Source organism: Pelodiscus sinensis, chromosome 15 (genome assembly GCF_049634645.1).
Source record: "Pelodiscus sinensis isolate JC-2024 chromosome 15, ASM4963464v1, whole genome shotgun sequence".
In the NCBI taxonomy this organism is placed as follows: domain Eukaryota; kingdom Metazoa; phylum Chordata; order Testudines; family Trionychidae; genus Pelodiscus; species Pelodiscus sinensis.
Window position 1 is genome coordinate 14,267,981 of NC_134725.1, and position 23,727 is coordinate 14,291,707.

The 23,727-nt window shown below is 45.8% G+C and overlaps 1 protein-coding gene across 4 annotated transcripts in view; it reads right to left on the reverse strand.

Annotated features, from left to right (window-relative positions):
* Positions 1–1,557: 1,557 nt before the first annotated feature.
* Positions 1,558–23,727, reverse strand: part of TPCN1 (two pore segment channel 1) — a 72,676-nt gene continuing 50,506 nt past the window's right edge. For all 4 annotated transcript variants that reach the window (XM_075898207.1, XM_075898206.1, XM_075898208.1 and 1 more), the window contains 9 exons: positions 19,269–19,340; positions 18,510–18,599; positions 16,077–16,192; positions 15,060–15,106; positions 14,122–14,190; positions 13,594–13,678; positions 10,728–10,861; positions 8,726–8,806; positions 1,558–4,345 (listed from right to left, as the gene is read on the reverse strand). In XM_075898207.1, the coding sequence (XP_075754322.1) occupies positions 4,232–4,345; positions 8,726–8,806; positions 10,728–10,861; positions 13,594–13,678; positions 14,122–14,190; positions 15,060–15,106; positions 16,077–16,192; positions 18,510–18,599; positions 19,269–19,340 (808 nt within the window). In that variant the 3' untranslated portion in view covers positions 1,558–4,231. The remainder of the gene's footprint in view (positions 4,346–8,725; positions 8,807–10,727; positions 10,862–13,593; positions 13,679–14,121; positions 14,191–15,059; positions 15,107–16,076; positions 16,193–18,509; positions 18,600–19,268; positions 19,341–23,727) is intronic.

Sequence of the window (23,727 nt, forward strand, 5' to 3'; positions counted from 1 at the left end):
AAAATAGTGTTGTGTAGATGGGCTATGGGCAGGTTTTTTTTTAAGCTTATTCATTTAATTTCCTACTTCCCTCCCTGTAGGACATCTGCTCATTGATTGTAGCACAATAAAGTGACTCTCAAATAACTGTTTCAGTGCAACTTTGAAAGAATTCTCACTGCTCTAGTGGCTTCAGTACATACTTTTAGCCGCTGAAAACCTCAGTTCAGCTGGGCTAGGTCTACACTCGCGGCTTCTTGCGCAAGTACAGTCGTTCTTGCGCAAGACTCTGCAGAGCAGCCACACTGCCCACCCGCTCTTGCGCTAGGAAATTTACAGAGGGCTCCTTGCGCAAGAGTTACATGTGATAAAAAAGAGCATAAGCTCTCTTGCGCAAGAAGGCAGTGTGGATGCTTGGCAGGGATTTCTTGTGCAAGAGGCCATTTTAGCCATAGGGGTTTCTTGTGCGAAAGTGTGTCCACACTGCCATGGGAACTCTTGCGCAAAAGCACAGCTCGCACATGGCAGTGTGGATGTTTTCTTGTGCAAGACTTCTTGCACAAGAACCCTTGTGCAAGAAGCCGCTAGTGTAGACATAGCCCTGCTGTATGAAGGGTTATAAAATAAAGCATGGGGCTCTGCCTAGTGATTCTGTGGTCCATGACTGGGCCTTAGCACCTATTCCAGTATATCTGTCTATCCATGAAGCAGTGGGGAAACACCTCACTACAGCAGGAATGAGACAGAGGGCAAATGCAAGAGTGCCATGGCAGAGAGCTGTGCTATGCACTGTGAAAATATTTAACTTGCTCTACTGCTGATGGAAGATAGCCATTGTTTCCCTTCATCAGCAAAGGACTCCTGACAGGTGGAATAGTTTGCCATTGAAGAAAACAGTCGTCCTGGTTTACTAGGAAATTGCATTGTCAAGGTTTCTTTAATCCTTTGTCAGCAATGTGCTTGGACTGAGTGACCACAAGAGTTAGTCACTGGGTCTTGTGCAACAGGGATGGCAAGAGGCCTGCTGAAGTAATTCATCCATTAATACATAGGCAGCCAAAAAAGCAGATATAGCAATTAGGAAGAAAGGAAATAGGGGTGAACTTTGATAGGAAGCACCCTGCTTAGGCATTGTGATAACTTCACCTTCCCCAAAAGATGAACTGCACACTTTTAAGATTGTTCTCAGGTGCCTAATCTGCACAAGATTTTAAAACCATCTAAAAAGTGACGAGCCCTTTAAGAGTCTTTGGCCTCACCAAAAGGGTGACCTGGGCTCCTACATCATGGATAAAAATGGGATCTAGGCACTTTTGAAAATTTCATGCTAGATCACAAGGCTCTAATCTGGTGGCGTGGAGAAGAGCAGCAATTTTACAGACTCCTAGGATTACTTAGTATTTTAAATGTATCGCAGCAGAAGTATACAGCAGCTTTTAGAATGGAGCAACAGGGAGGGTTTCTGTGCCTAGAGACTAAAACTGAAGGTGGACAGGGATCCTCTCAGTTTGGCAAAAGCTCAACCACAAACCAACTGGTTATCAAAACTGACACAGGAAAGAGGAGCTGAGGCAGCTGTCTGTGTAGCAGAGGATGTTTTTATTATGTGCCTGGAAAAAAAATAGATAGTTGAACAGACAGGTCCTATATACTTTGTATATAAACAAATTGCCAACATACAAAACCCTGCAGTGCTTCCTCCCTTATCCCTACAAAATGATTGTCTTTGTAGTTATGGTAAGTCTGTGTCTAAGAAAGGGGATGGGGAGGATGATTAAAAGGGGATGCCCCCTACACAAAACTTTTTTTTTCCCTTGTGACTGTTAGTCATTTGGAAAAAACCTCTGCAAACCTCTTCAGTTTTTAAAAAAAATACAGTGCATATTTCAGGCCAAATGAAAATCTCAGCAATAAAAGTCACAGAAGGCAGAGTGTCACGTGTACGCTGGAACTTGTCTTTCAGCAATCCTGTGCACCCTTCATATTACATGAGTTCTTGCTTGAAAACTCCACTCCATGCTCTGCAGTTCATGCCTCCTCTGTTAGTCCCTCTGCCCTCCAGTAATGCAAAAAGGCCTGAATGATGGCTTTGAAAAATATCTTTTTTACTTCCCTAGCAGCTGCATTGGCTTTTAACCCTTACAATCCTGGCGCTTTCCCTCCTACAAGCAACTAACAGCAAAAATTGTGCTACTGCAGCCTTTAGAAACTAGTGTAGGATAAAACACCAGAGCTAGGAATCCATGTATCGCAGCAGCAAGCATGTGCTCTTTTCAGGGCCGCTCACCAGTGAGCATCCTAGAGGTATGACATACAACTTGGAAAATGGCCATGATTTCTCCGCAGGGAAGCTCGGCAGTGCTCAGATGTCCTTTCACACAAAGAAGCAGCAAAGAGTTTCATTTGAGTCTCCGATGAATTCCACAATGCAGCAGTGAGGACCAGCAGCATGCAGTGGGTGCAGGCATGGTGAACACCAGCACAGCCCATCACCTCCACTGAATAAGGACACTGAATCACTACCCATGGAAGGGGAGATTGTCAAAAGCATATGAGACTTAGGAGCATCACTCACCAGAAACTGGGCTCTTAGGACATGTAGATATTTTTTAAAAATCTAACCATAGGCCATAATGGGAATGACAGAGTAGCTCCTAAATGGACTTTCCACATAGTTGTGGAAACTCTCCCCCTCCTGCCCAATATAGTGTGATATGGTCCTTTGCAGTGGGTCTATAACTCCAAGGAAAAGAGGATATCACCTCTGGATTAATACTGATTTTGGAGGAAGGAGGCAGCTTGCTATGTAATAGGGTTTTTTTTTAGGGGAGGGGAGGGGGCAGATTGTCAAAAGCTTTCACTTTAATTTATTGGTGCTCACCCAAAATTCGAAGATGATGCGCCATGGCAACCTCTCCATTGGTCTGCCACTGCATATGTGCCATGATTAGATGCTTTTGTAACAGCGCACTCTAGCCACAGATAGTGGTTTGCTTTACATATGTGGCTTTCATTACTCCCATTGTCCAGAAACAGAAGCATAATTACATGCCTTCCTCAGGGTCATGGAGTAAGTCAGTAGCAGAGCAGAGAACAGAGGCTGCTTCTATGTATGTACTCTGGCCCTAATTAATCAATTAATAGTTCCCAGGGGAGGCAAAATTTTTACAAGAGATAAGGCAAAGAAGGATAAAAGGTTCCCATGTGGTCACAATCTGCCTGGGGAATCAGAGGAGGCATTACTCCTACTGGTGATTGCAGAGGCATTGGGCACCCACATGTTCACATTCTGCCCCAGATATCCTCGATCCAGTCCTACATGAAGCTAAGTCACTAACCTGGTGCTGCAGAAGCCTATCTCATTTTTACACCAGGCCCAGCTCTTCTGCTGAGAAACTGGATGGTGGAATGGCAAAGGCTCAATCACCCCCCTGTATCTCACCCACTAACCAAGACAGCCTGAGTTTGATGGTTATGTGAAATAGCACAGCCCAGACATTTGTACTGAACACTGGGGAGATGGTCGACAACTTGAGCAAGGGCACTGCTCCAGAACTCTGCCATGTCTTACAACTTTTTGTAAGGATCCAAAGAACTGCTGGAACTCAGTCCTAGAGAGCCACCCTCCAAAGAATATATCAGAGCGGTTGGATGGGCTCTGCAGGAATAAAACTGCTACTGGTAGCATCTCTAGAATGGTCAATAAGCCAGGTAGATAGGAAGAGGCAGATTCAGAATAAAGCGGTTAATGTCTCACCCTTCCCCCTTGCTGGGTACTAGATGGGAAGGGAAATAAACTTGCTCCCTGATCCTTTTATTTAAGAATTAATGTTACATATATTTTAAGCACTTGAGTATTAGCAGGTGAGGTCAGCATTATTTCCTTCTTTCAAAGGATTAAATACCCCACCAGTGGTTTCTGACTAGTAAAACAATTTATAGGTCCATATTGGTGACGTCTAGGACTGGAAGGACAACAAAGTATTCTGTAGTAGATGCTCAATAGTCAGTGACAGAGATATGGTTGTGCTCAAGATTTTATATATTTTTTGTTCCAACAATCCTATTCTGAGTCCTCTGGGTGTTTTGCTTTGAAACTATGAAAAGCACTCATGATGTCTTCCAGGGGAAGAGATGTTTAAAACCAAAACTTAACTGATATACACTGAAGAGATCCACACACACACACGCACACACACTAAAATAATACTATTAGGTTATTGCATAGACGAATGGCTTGCACTAGTTTGGCCTAGATAATTGTCTGAGAACGCTGCCTGAGGCCTGAAGCTGGCAGAGGGGTTCTGGATGGGAAGACGTCTTGCTGCTGGTTTTCTTCTTTTCTGGAATGTTCTTCATACCACTCCTGAACAGAACAAAGATCAGATGCAATAAGTAGTACTCATAACACACTCAACTCCCCACCTCCCTGTCACTGTCCTAAATAGCACCCTCTTCCCCATCCAAGTGAAACACAAGAGAACCTGGCATGTGATACCTCTCAAATGCTTTAGCACTAGTAAACAGCAAGGACTTAGACAGAGTGTTTTCCCTCCATTGTGAAGTTTGGATACAGCTATTGCCGCTGACAGGAAAGGCTTAACTTGGGCATTGCTATAACATTTGCAGACTGGAAACACTAAACTCTCAGCTCTGGGGTTCAAAGCATCATCTCCTCACCACTACTGCTGGCAACAGCAGGATGTCCTTGCAAGGATTTCCCAGTGCATTTAACCTTCCATTGACATGCCTCCTGTGCAGGATTTAAGACTCATTTACTAAGGGCTGACTGGTCATTTGAATCACTATAAGCGAAAACAGTTGCAGCAAATTTCTGACCACAATTAAGGATAAGCACCAGACTTATTCTCACAGCTCATCCTACTGCTCGTAACAGAAGGGACGCCAGAAAGATGAATACCAGAGGAGTCAATTTCTGCATCATTAAATTAGTCATGACAAATTTTCCTGGGGCTTAATGGCCCCTTCCCTTCAGAAAGGGTTTTTTCTGGTGCATACTCCACCATATACAACATGGGATGTTCCAGGGACCCAATCAGTTCCTTTGGCCTCTGCATTAACAAGGTCACTGGTGTTGAAAAGGCTCTGATGTCTAGAGTGAGTCAGCAGCTTTTTGTCAAAGACTTTGATTCAAACAAATTTTTATTGGGGAACTTTGAGTGTCCAAGTTCCTGCCTGGCTGTTTGGGCACTCACCTGTGCAGTGCAAGATTCAGGTTGAAGTCCCTGCTCGATCACGGTCTTGAACACGGAGATGCCCTAATTGCTGGGCTATTGCTAGCTTGGAGGGCTTGGTCAGTCTCTATCTCATTTCTTAAAGTCTTTGCTTAGTTTAACACTCGTTACTCATGTCAAACCCTCAATTTTTCATTAAAGGGACAGCTTGTTTTCCAGTCAATCCTGGTGACGTCACATTAAGCCTCCAAGGCAATGAAATGAGGAACATGCACACACACAGTTTGCAGTGCTAACTGGTATCCTCCCTGACCGAGTCAGACCTGATGGGGCAAAGGCGGGCAAGGCTCAGGAATAAAAAGGATTATGCTGCCCATGACTTGCTCTAGACCAGCGGTTCCCAACCTTTTCCCGATGGGTACCCATTTTGACAATTCAGGAAGACTTGGTTACCCCAGGCAATTAAAAAACGGGGGGAGGAGAGGCCACCTGAGGAGACACTTGGCAACCCTTTTGAAATGTAATGGTGATCCATATTTGGGTTCTGACCCATAGTTTGGGAAACTCTGCTCTAGTCTATACTCACAGTTCAGACTGATTGTGGATGTTTCTTCACCAACACGCTCAGGATTAGCTTGGTAGGAGTACCTCAGGGCTAAGAGGTGCTAGACCATTAACACCATACATCTCTCCGTCTGAGACAAAGGTGCCCTTACCACAGTGGTGGTATTTAATAGGGTAAATTCATCTAATTACTGATATGAGACAAACTGGGAAAGATGGAAGCTTTAAAACAACTGTCCTTTGCAGCAGAGACATCCTATGTTTGAAGAATATTAGCAGAAACTGCTTAATCAGTTAATCTAGGGCCATGTTTACACTGCAGTGCATGTTGGTATAAAATAATCCACATCCATGTGACACAAGTTGTACTGACTTAAGCACCAATATAGGGGTATGTCTACACTACAAAGTTAATTTGAACTAACAGCCGTTAGTTCGAATTAACTTTAATAACTGCTACACCTACAAACCACTAGTTTGAATTTAAATCGAACTAGAGGAGTGCTTAATTCGAACTAGGTAAACCTCATTCTACGAGGAGTAAGGCCTAGTTCGAATTAACTAATTTGAATTAAGGGCTGTGCAGCCACGTAATTTGAACGAGTTGGAGGCTAGTCCTTCCCAGCCTGCCCTGGTGGCCACTCTGGGCCAAACCACAGAAACTCTTTCACCCCCCTCCCGGCCCCGGAGCCCTTAAAGGGGCACAGTCTGGCTACAGTGCTTGTGCCAGTTGCAAGCCTGCCAGCACCCAGCCAGCAGACCCTGCACCTGGCACTGCATGAGCCAGCCACCTGCTGCCACTCAGCCCTCCGCCTCTTCCCAGGACCAGGCTGGCAGCTCACAGGAGCCTGCCCGGGGCTGCAAGAGGCAGGTACCCGCCTGGTCTAGTGTGGAGATCGTGGACCTCATCGAGGTTTGGGGGGAGGCCTCAAACGTTCACAATCTCCACACTAGGCACAGGATAGCTGCCAGCCTAGCCACCAAAGGGCACATGCAAACCCAGGAGCAGGTCTGCATGAAAATCAAGTTGGTCCAGTGAGACCCCCGACCCTGAGCCCTGAGCTTAGAACATAAGAACGTAAGAATGGCCGTACTGGGTCAGACCAAAGGTCCATCTAGCCCAGTAGCCCGTCTGCCGACAGCAGTCAACACCAGGTACCCCAGAGGGGATGGACCGAAGACAATGACCAAGCCATTTGTCTTGTGCCATCCATCTCCAGCCTTCCACAAACAGAAGCCAGGGACACCATCCTTACACCCTAGCTAATAGCACTCTATGGACCCAACCTCCATGACTTTATCTAACTTCTCTTTAAACTCTGTTATAGTCCTAGCCTACACAGCCTCCTGTGGCAAGGAGTTCCACAGGTTGACCATTTGCTTTGTGAAAAAGAACTTTCGCATATTAGTTTGAAGCCTGCTACCCATTCATTTCATTTGGTGTCCTCTAGTCCTTCTATTATGGGAACTAATGAAGAACTTTTCTTTATGCACTCTCTCCACACCACTCATGATTTTATAGACTTCTATCATATCCCCCCTCAGTCTCCTCTTTTCCAAGCTCTCTTTAGCCTCTCTTCATATGGGACCTGTTCCAAACCCTTAATCATTTTTAGTTGCCCTTTTCTGAACCCTTTCCAAGGCCAAAATATCTTTTTTGAGGTGAGGAGACCACATCTGTACACAGTACTGAAGATACGGCGTACCATAGTTTGATACTTCCCCTCCTCCTTCTTCCCCTTCCTGCTCCCTCCTCCCAGGTTTCCCCCTCCCCTCTCCCACCTCCTTTTCCCAGTCTCCCCAGAGGTTAATCCCCCCTGCAGTTTTGTTAAATACAGAGAGTTTCTATTTTTGAACACACATGTCCTTTATTTTTTACATCAGGAGAGGGGCTAGGGAGGGGTAAGTGGAAGGAGGTGAGGGAGGAATGGGGCACGAGCCCCCGATGGGGAGGACTCGGGTGGCTCTGCGGGCTCCTTGGGGTGGAAGCTTTCCTGCAGGGCTTCCTGCTTCCTGACAGCCCCTCCGATTAACCCCCCCAGATGGCAGCCTGAGGCAAGTGCAGCCGGGCTGATGGCCGAGTGCTGTGGTATCCCGAGGTGGGCACTCAGGGCACTCCAAGTCAGGACTGCTTTGCTGTCCCTCATCGAGTTAGACAAGCAAGCGGGGAACCCTGAGAACTGTCTGTCCTGGGTGGGGGTCGGGTACCTTTAAGCACAGCCCTCAGCTAGCCTGAGACAGCAGCTCCACGCTTTAAGTCCTAACCTGATGCCCTGCCAGCACTGCTTCCGGCCAGCCTTAACTTCGGTTCAGGGTCCACTCAATGTGGACATGCTACTTCGAATTAGCAAAACGCTAATTCGAATTAGTTTTTAGGTCTAGATGCACTAATTCGAATTAGCTTATTTCGAATTAACTAATTCGAATTAAGTTAGTTCGAATTAGTGCTGTAGTGTAGACATACCCTAGAGTACTATGTTGGCAGGAGAAACTCTGCTTAATTAAAATAAGTGGCAGTAGTTAATTACATAGTGGAAAATTAAGGTGATGGGAGAGCTCTCTCCCATTAGCCTAGAGCATCAGCATGAGCATCTGCACCACTGGAAACTGCATAGTGCAGACATAGTTTATAGGTTTTTCTAATTCTTATTCTTCATCTCCTGCTCTGAACTGCCAGGCTGTGTGCTGGGACTAGTAAACATGTGCTGTATTTCACCTTGGAGAGCACTTCACTTCAGTGGTGCATGCACAAGTGCATGCGCACAGTTTATGAAGTACTTTGACTTTTAAGGGGCTATATAAAATTAAGAGGTTATGAATATAGTGAGATGCTTTTTATATGCCATATACAAATGTCACACAGCATCCTGCTGTCTAGTTCCTCTGAAAGAAAGACTCCCAATATAAAGAATGAATAAACATTCTAACCAATGGAATTGGTCCTACTACTCAGAATATGAGGATGTTTGCGACATGATGTTTCCTACCTGTATCTCCTCTTCATACATTTTCATACTTAAGTCACTTTTGGTCCTTGATCTCCGTCCCTGAAACAGTATCGATATTTGCTGAGAAAACAAAATAGACATATTAATAAAATAGGGGGAAAGAACCCAGTTCTGCTAACTTCCTGCCCCACTAGTTTACAGCAAGGTCAGTGGTGACATGAGAACCCAAGCTTTCTGAGGGAGACTGTGCCTAGCAAAGCTTTCCCCATTCACCTATACCTACCAGCTTGTTCAAGGGACAGTTTCAACTCACACAAGTAGAGATCAGCAGTCTAAATTACTGTGTGATCATTTTGGATGAATTTTTAACTGATAAAAAATATTCCTACAGTTACTGATTTAACTTTATTTCAAATGTTAAACTTTTCCTTTAAATAGACATGGTTGAGGTTAGAGCCACTTTTAGGCTTAACATTTTGAAAATTGCCTCTTCACTGGCAGATATAACCTTCACAATTCCAGTCCTGAATTTTATCTGTGTGCACACCTGCTTAACATTTCAACACCCAGGCAATAAGAGACCCAACCAAGCCAACTTATGCAAACATGCTGTAGACCAGTGTTTCTCAATCTTTTTTTTTAATAAAATACCCCTTTAAAAAAAAAAGTAAATATCCCCAGTACCTACATTTTTCAGACATACAAACACTTTTTTCTACCATTGCAACTCATTTGTTTATGCAACTTAATCGTAGCTGGGTGTGCAATGAAATTTTTGGGTGTAAAAAGTAAAAAATAATAAAACCCTGTAAAACTTAAAACAAAAATTCAGTTCTCCAAATTTCAGTTGTGTTGACGTACCCCCCAGGCTTCTCTCAACTACCCCTACGGGTACTCGTACCACTGGTTTGAGAAACACTGCTGTAGACTACTACAGCAAGTCTGGTGTTGACAGTTTGGGATTGCAATAGAAGGGGCAAATTCCAGCTATTACAAAAAAAAATCCATTTAAAATCTTCCCACCAGTATGAGAGACAGAGCTCTAAGGGAAGAACTGTAGCCTGGGACAGTTTAAGATCATTTTAAGGCTTCACAATATCCATTTTGTGATACCAGTGGAAAAGGGAATTCCAATTTGTGATGGAGAGGAGGAGTGCTGTCTTTTTCTTGGCATCGCAGCATTCTGTGTCTAAAGGATTAAACTCAGGTAGCTAGGAGGTATTGGCAGGGAGGCAAGTGAGCTAATGGGAGAAGATTTTGAGCTCTGAATTGAAAGGAATCATGCTTGCTTCTTTTTCTTTGTGTGAGTTTAAGCCAGGAGCTGGGGAAAGAAGATAAGTATTTGCAGGCAGGACTGCCATGCTTAGAAAGAATACTGAGCATAGAAATGGACTGGACCTTGAAGCATGGATGTGAGAGTAGGTAGGGAATGTCTCTTTAGACACGATCAGGTTATTTTCTTTGTTTTGTTATTTAGTTAAACTTCTCTATACTAAGTCCATATGCTCCTCCCCCCACACTAACTTTAAGATGAATCATGGGGTGTTTTAATTTATTCTTTTCTCAATTGCTTTCAACACCTAGCAACCAAGTATATCTTATTTCATTAATAAAATAACCCTTTTAAGGCTATGATTTGATTCTTGTGTCTGTTACCTTCCAGGAGGTATGTGTATGCATATCCAAGACTGAGAAATCCGCTATCAGAGATTAGTTTGTTTTCTTTTTTCAAGCTCTCTTGTGGTAAAAGTGTTTGGGCTACACTTCTGAGAAGTGCTTTCTTCCTGGATTCAAGAAAGGAGTTGTTTTAGGCTGCTACCACCAAGTATTTCCCATGGCCAGAGTTTTACTTATGCTAATCTGCAGGCACCGACCCAGAGTCCCTTCAAGAGAGCAGATACTAACAAGAACAAAAAGGAACATGTGGAAAGAGGTTTCCTCTGTACAGCAAAAGCACTCCTTTAAACTCCAGTTGTAAGCCTAGATGTTGTATCACAGAAGTGCTGAGGATTGTGGCCCAAATCCCAGTTTCTCTTCTTACCCTGTCTTTGTCTATTTGTGCAACGTTCTGCAACTCAGAGATTTCAGAGGCAGGACAATTCCGTCTGTAACGCTTGATTACTGCTTCCATTTCTTCCTTGGAGATGATCTTCTCCAGGACAATGCCATTTTCTTCTTCAATGGGAGGAAAAGAAAAGGAGAAGATGACATTGGGAAGTCAGTTTTAATCAGCAAAGGTAATACTTCTAAAGAGTTTCTATAGGTTATATGGCCAGAAAACACCACTGATCATCCAGACTGACTTCCCGCATAGCACAGGCCGGAAAACTGTCCTGGATTAGTTTTTGTTTGAACAAGATCAGATCTTTTGGAAAAAGCAACCAATCTATCTAAAAATTCCCACTGATGGAGAATCCATCTCAACCTGCAGTAAATTGTTCCAAAGTTTAATTACCCTAACTCAGGGGTTGGCAACTTATGGCTCACATATGGCTCTCTTGGCAGCTGTTGGGAGTTGCCTCTAGGGTGCACAAAGAATTGTAATCCTGCCTGCTTTCTGATACAGCAGCACTCACCTGCCTTGCAGTTGGAAGGTAAGCTGCTACTGGTGGTGGGCTTGGTTGGAGAATGGGGGGCCCGGGCCCCATGGTGGCTGCCTGGCTGCCCAGGGTGGGCTGTATGGTTTTTGGATCTGAATCTGGGCTTTGGTGTGGCACTCCGAGGGCGAGGGCCAGGGCCGTAAGTGCAGCCCCAAGAGCAGGCAGACTGTGGCCCTGGTTCCAGCCCCAGCACACAGGGCAGCCATCTGTCTACAGCCACAGCCCAGGAGAAGCCGGGCAGCCATCAGGCAGCCCTGGCTTAGCTTCAGCTCTCCCCACTCCCTATATAACCCTGACCCCAGGAAATGACAAGAGGGCTTTAAAGCTTGGCCTGGCAGCCCCCATTCATCCATGACATGCTTGGGTGGCCACAAATTGCAGTCTGGCAGCCCCTTCACACACCTCAGGATAAACTCCCCACCTCCAAGACATCAGGGGCAGCATAGTGGCCCCCTCCTATCCCAGGAGATACGAGGGAGGAGGACTTAACTGGAAGCCACAGCCCAACATCTCCATAGCCCCAGACACACTCGGGGAGACTCAGGGGTGGGGTAGAAACCACTGTCCACCTCCTCCCTGGGAGGAGATGCTATGGAGGTTCAGAAACTGCGCCCACCACCCTACACTCTGGAGCAGCACCATCTTCACCACCGTGGGTAGCTCTAGTAAGCCCTCTCCCCTCAGGCCTCCTGCCTTGAACCCCCTGCCCTTAACCCTCCTCCCCCACCCTGATTCTTACACTCCATGTGCACCAAGTCCCACCACATATCCCAACCCCGTACCCTGCACCCCCATCTCCGGCCCTCAGCCTCCTGCTCTCACTCCTGCATTCCCACCCTCTGCCATGAGCCCCTCCTAGCCACTGCCATGACTCCTGTACTCCCATCCCCTGTCCTAGCCCCCTCAAGTCCTGTCCTGACCTCTGCAGCTTCCGTCCTCTGCCCTGAGCCTGCCTACACATTCAGCCTCTTGCCCTGAGACCACCACCTCCTCCCCCAACTCCAGCACCCACCACCTTCTGCCTTGAGCCCCCCCACACCTCCAATCCCTGCCTTGACGCCTGCATTCTTATATAGCTCTTTGTTCTCAATTTTGATGTCGTTTGGATCTTTGGTTTGTAAAGGTTGCTGACTCCTGCCCTTCAAAATTCATATCTCATTTCCAGTCTCAGGATGTGTCTAGACTACATGCCTCTGTCGATGGAGGCATGTAGATTAGACAGATGGCTTCATTTCCCTTTGCCTGTGATTTAAATAATCGCGGCTTAATTTACATTTATAGGGCTGCCGTGCTGAGCCGACAAACAGCTGATCAGCTGTTTGTCTGCTCAGCGCGCTAGTCTGGACACTCCGCGCCGACCTGAAAGCCTTTTATCGACATCCCCCTTAGGCCTCATAGGATGAGGTTTACAGGGGATGTCGATAAAAGGCTTTCATGTCGGCAGGGGAACGTCCAGACTAGCGCGCTGAGCCGACAAACAGCTGATCAGCTGTTTGTCGGCTCAGCGCGGCAGCCATGTAAATTTAAATGAAGCCGCGATTATTTAAATCACGGCTTCATTTCCCTTTGCCAAAAAAACAAATCTACAAGGCTCCAAAGGAGCCATGTAGTTTAGATGTACCCTCAATGTCTAGTTATACTTTTGTCTATTAGGCTTAAAAGCCCATTGTCAATTGTTGTTGCCCACTATTTATTTATAAACAGTAATCAAATCATCCCTTGGTCTTCTCTTTGTTGAAATAAACTGATCCAACTCCTTGAGTATTACAGTAAGGCTCATTTCCTATTCCTTATTAATGGATTTTTTAAATTTCATATTCTTCTAAAGCATCATACCAAATATCTGGCTGTACAAGAATAAGCAGGAGGCCAGCCAAAGGGACCATCTCCTCAGACTAGGATTGGCAAGAGGAGGCACATCTCACCAACACGTTAGAAAAGAACATTAAGAGTTGGCAGGTATAGTGGACCAAGAGGGTTCTTTCAGTTTAAGATCCTGGGGGAGCCAAAGGTCTGATTTTAAAAAGGATCTACACATTATGGTCTATTCTGTGTGCAATGAACTGGCAATGAAAAAAAATTGCTGCTACAACTGCTGCCATTGGACCTCCAGATACCTGAGCTGGGGGAAATCAGATAATTGCTGTGTTTAAATATTAAACTGTTTGCACCTACAGAATTATGGGTGTATGCAAAGAGTCATAAAAATCAGGGCTTCTCTACTCAACCATTATTGCTCACACTGACAAGCCAAACTTTGGGAGCAAAGACGTACAAACCAATAGGTTGGCCATGCATTGCACTAACCTTCTGAGTCTTGGTTCTTTCTGGTGTAGTTCATGCGGAACACAAAAGCCTCCAGTATAAAGGCAACAATGATTGTCATCACCACCTGGTAAGGGAATCAGAACGAATAAAGCATCACAAGGTTTGTAACTGGGATACCCTTCCAAACACTTCCATCTGAACTTCGGCTGCATTCCCTCAACCCACCCCCTCTTTCAGCAGAGGGAGAGTACAAATTCTAATTCATGAGTCTACATGATGTGTCTGTGTAACAGCTTGCCAGTGACCTGGGAATGGGTAGTGTGATAAGATGAGGCACCACTGCATACCACTATCACTCCTATCCAGCTAAATTATGTGTCAACGCTGGCAACACCTGTAGTTATTGCCACTCCAAAGTTAGTGAAAGTGATTTGGACAGTATCTGAACTACTCTTTGTAAAAAGAGGAGAACTTCTCTAACTGACCTTGGATTCTTCCATTAGAGTGGAGCAAGACTGCCTGAAGTGCATTAAATGCCAAAGAAGGCAAAAATGTCTGAGGACCTACCTTTGTCACACTGTAGACAATCATGAAGTAGAGGCGGCTCCAGTGAGAGGTTTGTGAGGTCACCCCTTCCTAGGAACAAGTGACAGTTCAGTGGCATGAAAAGACAAGAGAAGTTGCTATTAATCCCGAGAGCAGAAAAAGCAGCAGGCACCCCAAATATAACTCTGTACCTCATGAAATGAGAGACAAGTAGTGCACCTCACATATCTAACCCCAAGGGCTGCACCCGCAATACTCATAACACCAGCTAGAGGCTGGTCTTTCTTTTAAAGGGCTGAACACAGATTCCCATATAATACTTAGGTGTGTAAATGCACCCATCACTATTACATGTGTAACAGAAAAATGTAGCAATAGCTGTCTACATATCTAGCTAGTTATATAGAGTGTGTCATCTAGGACACTAAGCTACAGTAAAGAGGTGCTTGAAGAGTGAGGTCACCACCACCTTTACACCAAAAGGTCTGCCATGATACATTTAGAATTCTTTAGATTAACGATCTTGAGGTTATCCCAAAGCAGATTTCTCGTGTGGCATTGCAGAGAATGGCAGACATTCAAATAGATAAATTAGTAGGGGAGAGAAGAGAGAGGAGCATTCAGAAGACTGAACAACGTTATTCAGAAATACAGGAAGTAAGTGGGCAGCATTCAGAATCTGCCATCTTCTCCTCCAAACCATTCAGAACTGCTCAGAGAACACAAGCTCTACAGCGCTGAATCAGCCAGTGGCAACCAGCTTGTCAAGATAGCTGAGTGATGTTCCTCTGGAGGGCAGATCCTGGCAGGTAGTGCAACTGGCTTGTACCATCCACCTCAGCCAAAGCTGGCTGCCTTCCCTCAGATGCAAAAATGAGGTATGCTACAGAGAATCTTACCCTGCAAGAGTGATGGTAAATTGACGAGAAAAAAATCTAAGTACCCCAAGATCTACTTACCATGATGATGTACCAATCATTGACTACTGTGAACTCAAACAGCGTAACTGTATGGAAACAGAAAAGAAATAACCAAAGAAGTGCTTTATCCAACCTAACCAGTTTCAAAGTCATTACAAATGACTGTTACCCCTATTATGTGCTTCCCTCCTTTTCAGAAGATACCTCATTTTAGTGTGGTCAACAGAGACCAAAATACTTGGGTGCTGTTGACAGGAGACGGATTCTGCTTTGTTACATCAGTAAATCTGGAGTCTCCCCCACTGAGGACAGTGGAGTGATTCTAGGTTAGACCTTTATAACACCAGAGCACAGTTTGGCATGTCTTTAATAAAACCAGGAGTTTGCCAGGCAAGTCCACACTAAACAAGACTTTGGAAAGATCCACAAAGAAATTAAAACTTATCCTCCTCCTTCTCCAGGCCTGACTCATGTTTAAAAATCAGGGAGTGGGAGTGGGGGGGGGGGGGGGGGGGGGAAATCAGCATGAAAAATTCTTTTCATGAGTGACAAAATCAGTATTGGAAGCTCAGCAAGGGAGTGAAGTAATGCTTTCTATTCATTTCTGGAAGCATGAATTCAAAACTGGTTCAGATCACAAGTCAAAACAAGCCTGCAAGTTTCACTCAGGCTGGTCTCCAGGTTATGTTTATTTACCTTGTAAATCACTACACCGTTGGGTTTAGTAGCTAACAGCAGAACCCAGGATAGGAAGAAGAGAATACTGCAGGTTTGAGAAGTAAAAGCAGAATTCTGTTAGGGATCCAGAACAGGGGTACTGCAGGTCAGAGCCACATGTGGGGTATTGGGGGGGGGCAGTTAGAATAGGACGAGCCTGACATGCATTGGGGGCAAGAAGGAACCATCAGCAGGTGTCCTACAAGATTTATTAAGAGCTTCATTCCTCCACAAGCTTCACACGGGGTCATGCTGCATTATGTAACAATAGATGTGAGAATTTGATCAGCAACAGAAATGAGAATTTTGATCAACAATAAGAACCAATATTCCTCTTACCAAAGCTATTCAAAATGTTGTCAAAGTTGTTGAGATAGTAATAACCTTCTTCCACAACTGTCTTGTTGCCAACTGTGTGATTCACCCAGCGATAGGCATCTGCCACTGTGCTCATGCTGATCAGAGAAGCCAGGACAAATCAAGAATGAGAAGAGCTCTGGAAAGATGTGCTGACAGATACTTACATGCTTAAAAAGCTGTGTGTAAGGAGGCTATTTTTCCTTCTTGCCAACACTTGTTGCATTTTGAAGCCCATTCTCTAAAGTGGTACCTCTCAGGGACACCTTAGCATCAGAGGGTATGTCTACACTACAGCGCTAATTCGAACTAACTTAGTTCGAATTAGTTAATTCGAACTAAGCTAATTCGAACTAACACGTCTAGAACTAAAAACTAGTTCGAATTAGCGTTTTGCTAATTCGAACTAGCATGTCCACATTAAGTGGACCCTGAACCGGGCTTAAGGATGGCCGGAAGCAGTGCCGGCAGGGCATCAGAGGAGGACTTAGAGCGTGCAGATGCTGTCTCAGGCTAGCCGAGGGCTGCGCTTAAAGGGACCTGACCCCCACCCCGGACAGACAGTTCTCAGGGGTGCCCCACTTGCAAAGCAGTCCTGGCTTGGAGTGCCCGGAGTGCCCACACTGGGCACATCACAGCACTCGGCCATCAGCCCGGCTGCACTTGCCGCAGGCTGCCATCTGGGGAGAGGGGGCAATTGGGGGGCTGCAGGAGAGCTTCCACCCCCAGAAGCCTGCAGAGCCAGCCCAGTCCTCCCCATCGGGGGCTCGTACCCCATTCCTCCCTCACCTCCTTCCACTTACCCTTCCCTAGCCCCTTTTCTTGATGTACAAAATAAAGGACAATTGTGGTCAAAAATGGAATCTGTCTTTATTGAACAAAACTGGGGGAGACTGGGAAAAGGAGGTGGGAGAGGGGAAGAGAGAGGCTGGGAGAGGGGAGGGCAACTACAATGATCAGGGGTTGGGAACAAGTCCCATATGAAGAGAGGCTAAAGAGACTGGGACTTTTCAGCTTAGAAAAGAGGAGACGGAGGGGGGACAGGATAGAGGTCTCTAAAAGCAGGAGTTGGGTGGAGAGGGTGCATCAAGAAAAATTCTTCATTAGTTCCCATAAAGAAGGACTAGAAGACACCAAAGGAAAGGAATGGGTAACAGGCTTAAAACTAGTAACAGAAAGTTGTTCTTCACAAAGCAAAGAGTCAACCTGTGGAACTCCTTGCTGCAGGAGGCTGTGAAGGCTAGAACTGGAACAGAGTTTAAAGGGACGTGAGATCAAGTCATGGAGGTTGGGTCCATGGAGTGCTATTAGCCAGGGGGTAGGAGTGGTGTCTCTGCCCAAGGTTTGTGGAAGGCTGGAGAGGGATGGCACAAGACAAATGGCTTGGTCACTGTCTTCGGTCCATCCCCTCCAAGGTCCCTAGGGTTGGCCGCTGTCGGCAGACAGGCTACTGGGCTAGATGGACCTTTGGTCTGACCCAGGATGGCCATTGTAAGCTCAGGGCTCAGGGTCGGGGGTCGCAGTGGACCCCCTTGATTTTCTTGCACACCTGCTTCTGGGTGGCCAGGCTGGCAGCTCTCCTGCCCTAGACGGCCACTTTCCTGTGCCTAGTGCGGAGATCGTGGACTAAGTCCACGATGCACGATGTCCGCACTAGCCCAGGCTGGTGCCCGCCTCTTGGAGTCCCGGGCAAGCTCCCGGGAGCCGCCAGCCTGGTCCCGGGAAGAGAGGAGGGCTGGGGGGCATCGGGTGGCTGGCTCGAGCCGTGCCAGGTGCAGGGTCTGCTGGATGGGTGCTGACAGGCTTGCACCTGGCACGGGCACCGTAGCCAGCCCGTGCCCCTTTAAGGGGTCCGGGGCCGGGAGGGGGGCAGACGAGTTTCCCTGGTGTTGGCCAGAGTGGCCACCAGGGAAAGCTGGGGAGGGCTAGCCTCCCACTAGTTCGAATTAAGGGGCTACACACCCCTTAATTCGAACTAGTAAGTTCGAACTAGGCTTAATCCTCGTAAAATGAGGATTACCTAGTTCGAACTAAGCGCTCTGCTAGTTCGAATTAAGTTCGAACTAGCGGAGCGCTAGTGTAGCGCCTATGAAAGTTAGTTCAAACTAACGTCCGTTAGTTCGAACTAACTTTGTAGTGTAGACATACCCATACATATTACATGGGTATATTGCTGTGGCATAATCATAGAACAAACATCTCAGTCCCCAGCTGCAGCAGGCACAGATTCAAATACTCAGCTTCATCAACCAGCATGTTACCACTTAGCCCTGCTTTACCCCTCTCACTTTAAACACATCCATTGGATTTTTCCTGGTAGACAAATACATACAGGATCCCTAATGCTCATCGCTTGGCATTGAACCAGGCTATTAACATGGGCATTTCAGAGGAAGGTGGTTGCTGAGTACTCACTTGCAGCAGTTTGGGTAGACAACCCCAGAGAAGACTTCCATGCCGACAATGGCAAAGGAGTAGTAGAAGATAAGCAGGGTTAAACCCAAGCTGGAAGAGAAAGCAACAAACAAAACAAAACGACTGTTTTTCCACAGGGTGCAAGGACAGAGAAAAAGCAAGTGGTGGTTTGTGAGAGATGGAAAATTGCCTACCAGATACAATAATCCCCCATGAAGCATCTAGGCCATCTCCCTTCAATGATGTTTTGTGCAGTGTTTTGTTTAGACTATTTTTAAAAGTCTCAAGTCATGGAAGTCTGTACCACTCCCTTAGTGAGAAATAAACTCTGAGAATATTGACAGACTTACATTCTTTCCATTAAGCCACTAAATAATTGATCCTCACACCCATTTCTCTAATGAAGCAAACTAACATGGGTCTATCCTCGGTTTCCTTGGTCATCAACAGCAATGCCAGAACATTTTCAAGAATAAGGTAGTTAATATGTCATGGACACAAGCAGATCTGCAGCAGGGGAATAAGATATTGTGATATCATATACTGACAACAGCTGCTTATTTCATTACACATCAGTCTGCAATAATTAACCTGTCTGGTTCCCTATTGTATTAAGGGACATGAGATCACCATGGGTGTGTATATATCTTTGCACAAAAAGTATCAGCACTTAAATGTTACCCTGGAAATGGCAGAACCACATTAGTATTTCTTTGACATGCTGCCTATTTTTCCCTTACAAAGAGGGCTGTGCAGTACCTGGCCATCCTCGGGAACAACTCAGACATTGTGTCCAGGACATTCCTGTAGCGCTTCTTCAATTTAAAAATCCTGAAGAAGGGATGAAGAGCCATCAGTTAATTCAGGAAGGAATTACCCTCGTTACTAATCTGCATAAAAACAAGCAGCATATAGCAGCAGAAAGCCACGGGAGGAGCCTGACTACAGGTGCAGCCAGAGGCTACGCTAAAGAAGAGCATTACAACACTATCAGACTGGGCATTCCTCAATGTGATGCTACTAAATGAAAGGGGGACTGTGCAACTGCATTTAGCCATGGAGATACTGATAGCAGAAAAAGATATAACATGATCCACTGGCTGGAAGCTGAAGCTAAGCAAATGTGGATCTGAAATATGGCATTAGGATTGTTCAGATAGGGGACATGAGTACAGCCCTGCAAATCCATGGATATTCATTTGATATCCACAGCTCATTTTTGCAGAGACAGAGGCAGATACAAATTTCTTATCTAGACCCCTGCAAATTTGCAGATATCCACTCCAAATCTACAGATGTCAATTAAGATATCTGCTGGTCATTTTTGCAGACACACATGAGGAAACAGGGCTCTAGACATGATAACTACTTTTCAAGTAGAATAGTAAGGGGGGAGGGGGAGAGAGAGAAATTACTCACCTTAACCTCTGACAAGACAAGCAGCAACAGGCTTAAATTGCAGCAAGGGAGATTTAGGTTGGCCATCAGGAAAAACTTCCTGTCCAGGTTGTTAAGCACTGGAATACATTACTTATGGAGGTTGTGGAATCTCCATTATTGGAGATTTCAGAGCAGGTTAGACAAACACCATGCAGGGATGGTCTAGATCAGGGGAGGGCAATCATTTTTGATTGGGGGGGGGGTCACTCCAAGAATCTGGAAAGTGTTCAAGAGCCACATTCTTCTAGGCTATTAATGGAAGAGGTGCAGGGTTGCAGGATGGAGGTTGGGTGCAGAAAGGAGCTTGGGTGAAAGCACTTGTGATTTGGGGCACTGACTGGGCTGCAGGGGGTTGATTGTGACATAGGGCAGGGAAATGGGGTACAGGAGGGGGTGCTGGGATTTGGTTGTGAACTAGGGAGAAGGGGAACTGATCTGTGGCAGAGGATTGGAATGCCAGATCTAGGAGGGAATATGGGTGCAGGAGAGGGGCAGGATTTGAGTATGTGAAATAAGGAGTAGGAGTGGGGGAAGGGAGGGTACCAGAGGTAGGCTCTGTCAGGAGAGTTACCAGCCAGCAGTAGTTACTGAATCAGCCTCCCTGTCTGCCCCACTCCTGCACAGATGGCTACAACCATGTGCTCTGGAGCCCTCCTTGTGCTTCATTGCTGTCTGTTATTGAAACACACAGCTCTCACTGGCCAGTTTTTGGCCAAAAACCAGCCAATGGGATTGTGCTGGGGTGAGAGCATCTCCTAAAGCTTTCCTCCTCTCCCCTCCTGACTCATAGTTTTTAAAGAAAAACCACCCCACAACCACATTTTGAGCGGAAAGCCTGCCTGGGGATCCCTGCAGCATCTGTGTGCCAGATCCGGTGGCTCGCCAGACTGGATCTGGCCCGCAGACTGTATTTTGCCCAGACCTGGTCTAGATGGTGCCTGGTGTAGGGTACTGGACTAGTGACCTCTTGAGGTTCCTTCCAGTTCTATAATTAGTTACCCTCACTGATAAAAATTTGTCATTGGAACAACTGTTAGAGGGTTGTGGTAGATATCTACCACTGCCAATTTTTAAATCGAGAGGATGTTTTCCTAAAAATTCTGCTCTGGGAATAATTTTGGGGAAGTTCTGTGGCTTGTGCAAGACAAGAGGTCAGACTAGATGATCACAACTGTCCCTTCTAGCCTGGAAACCTTTGAATTATTTTGCTCTTCCATTATTTACCAATATTTGCCTCAGAGGTCAAGTGATATAGGATGTCATCTCTCTTTTCACCAGCAGATCTCAAAGAGTTTCATACAGGAGGGCTGTAACATTATCTCTGCTTTATAGATGAGGGAAATGCCTTGCCCAAGTTACAAAGCAAGTCAGTGGCAGAGTCAGACACAGAACCCAGGTCTTCAAAGTACCAGCTCTCTATCCACTAGGTAACACTGCCCACTTTCAATTGGTTGGGATATTTATACTTCACATGCATTAAAAAAAAAAAGAAGAGGACAAGTGAGGCTTCCCAGAACCTCATCCAGATCTTTACCCAATCAAATATAATCTTTGTTTCCATGGGTAAGTCCCACTGCTTCATTTGAGGATCAACAATATGCATAAAAAGGGGTTTGCAGGATGCTTCAGGACAAGGACAGTATCTTACTTAAAATCATGCATAAATACACTTTTGATAAGCAGCTCCATCATTAACATGCATATACTTGTCATTCATAAAATTCTAGGGCTGGAAGAGACCTCAGGAGTCTGAGTCCAGCTCCCTGCCCAAAGCAAGACCAATCCCAATTAAATCATCCCAGTCAGGGCTTTATCAAGCCAAGACTTAAACTCCACCACTTCCCTAGGTAACCCATTCCAGTGCTTCACCACCCTCCTAGTGAAATAGTTTTTCCTAATATCTAACCCAGACCTCCCTGAGACCATTGTAACCTGAGACCATTGCTCCTTGTTCTGCCATATGTTCACAGAACACATTTTAAAGCTGAACTCATGCCAAGATACAGGCATAACTATCTCGTTTTTTTCCTGAAATAATCAATGGGAGAAAGTTGCATTCCTTGCACAACCACCATCACAGACTTGAGTGCAAGCTTTGGTAGGCGAATAAGTGTGATTAACCTAATTTTGTAAGTCCTTATGTGTATTCCTTTAACAAGCAGAGATCCTGGATAATTGACCTAGGGGACAGAGAACTGGACTAGGACTCAGGAGACCAGGGTCCATTTCCAGCTCTGCCATGAGACTTCCTAGTTGACCATGGGCAAGTCACATTGCCTCTTTTGGCCTAAATTTGCCTTCTGTAAAATGGATATGATACTGACCTCCTTTGTAAATGATGAAAAGTGCTATACCTCCTTTTACTGATGAAAAGTGCTATATAAGGATTAGGTTATCATTTATCTTTAAAGCAAATGCTGGTCCATCTATGAAACTTGCATTTGATTATCTCTACAAAGATGCATGCATCCATATAACAACCCTGTGAGATAGACATTATTATACCTGCTTTACTGAGGTATAGAGAGATGAAATAATTGCTCAAGGTGTCACTGCAAGTATCAAAACTGAGACAAGAATTCATGCAACCTGTTTTACCAGTGGCCACGGTTTGCTTCAGTGATAAGCATTTCTGGGAGCTACAGCTATGTTCCTACATTCTGAACATAGGAACTGCCAATTTGGGTCATACCTCAAGTCTGACTAGCCGAGGACCCTGTCTGACAGGCTAGTAATAGGTATTTCAGGGAAAGGTGAAAGGGAATCTGACCTCAGCCTAGATTCTAAGAGGTTGGGTTAAGCCTCAAAGCATCATCAATTAATTCTGATAACTCTAGACCAGTGGTCTTCAACCTTTACACCCAAGATCACTTTTTAAATGTCAAGACAAGCCAAGAGCCCCCCGCTCTCCCCCCCGTTCCCTTCCTCTCCATCACTCGCTGTTCCCAGACCTTATTCATTCTCACTGGGTTGAGACAGGATGTGTGGGCTTTGGGGCTAGAATGAGGGAATCGGGTGTGGGAAGGGGTGAGATGTGCAAGCTTTGGGAGGGAATCTGGACGCAGGAAGAGGTGGAGAAGGGGATGCTGGGTCAGGGAGGGGGCTCCAGGCTGGGGAGTGTGGGGGTCTTGTGGGGACTGGGGATGCTGAGCAAGCAACAGGCTTGTGAATGTGAGGGTGCAGGAGTTTGTGTTCGGGTGTGAGAGGGGATCAGGGAAAGGAGGCTGGGAGTATGATGGGCTCAGGACACAAATTTGCAGTGTGTAGATAGTGCAGGAGTGTTGTGGCAGAAGACTGGGGATAAGGGGGTGCAGGAGTTTGGGGATGTGAGAGGCCTAGGGCACAGGGTTCCAGTGTATGATAGACTCAGAATTGAGCCTGGAGATGGGGTGTGTGCACACGCGCATGTATGTGTGCGCGTGTGCATGCACAGGAATATTATGATGCTGCAGCCAGATGGGGGCTTGACTCCAACTGGGATTTGTTGGACAGGCTTCATTTTTAAATAAAATATGTCAAAGAAAAGGTTTCAGCATTGTCTGTTTATGAGGGGGACAAGGAACCTGTTTTGAGACAGGGGTCTCTGACCCACAGAAAAGTCAGTCAGGGCCACACAAGTGAGATAAAAAACAACCCCTCCAAAACCCCCAAACCTCACTAAATGTGGTCCCCAACAGTGCTGGTGGGGTCAGGGAATATGGTGCTGAGGCAGGGTGTTGGTGGGTGCAGGCCGGGGAGGAGACAGCTTGGGCCAGTACCTAGAGATCCTGAAGCTGCA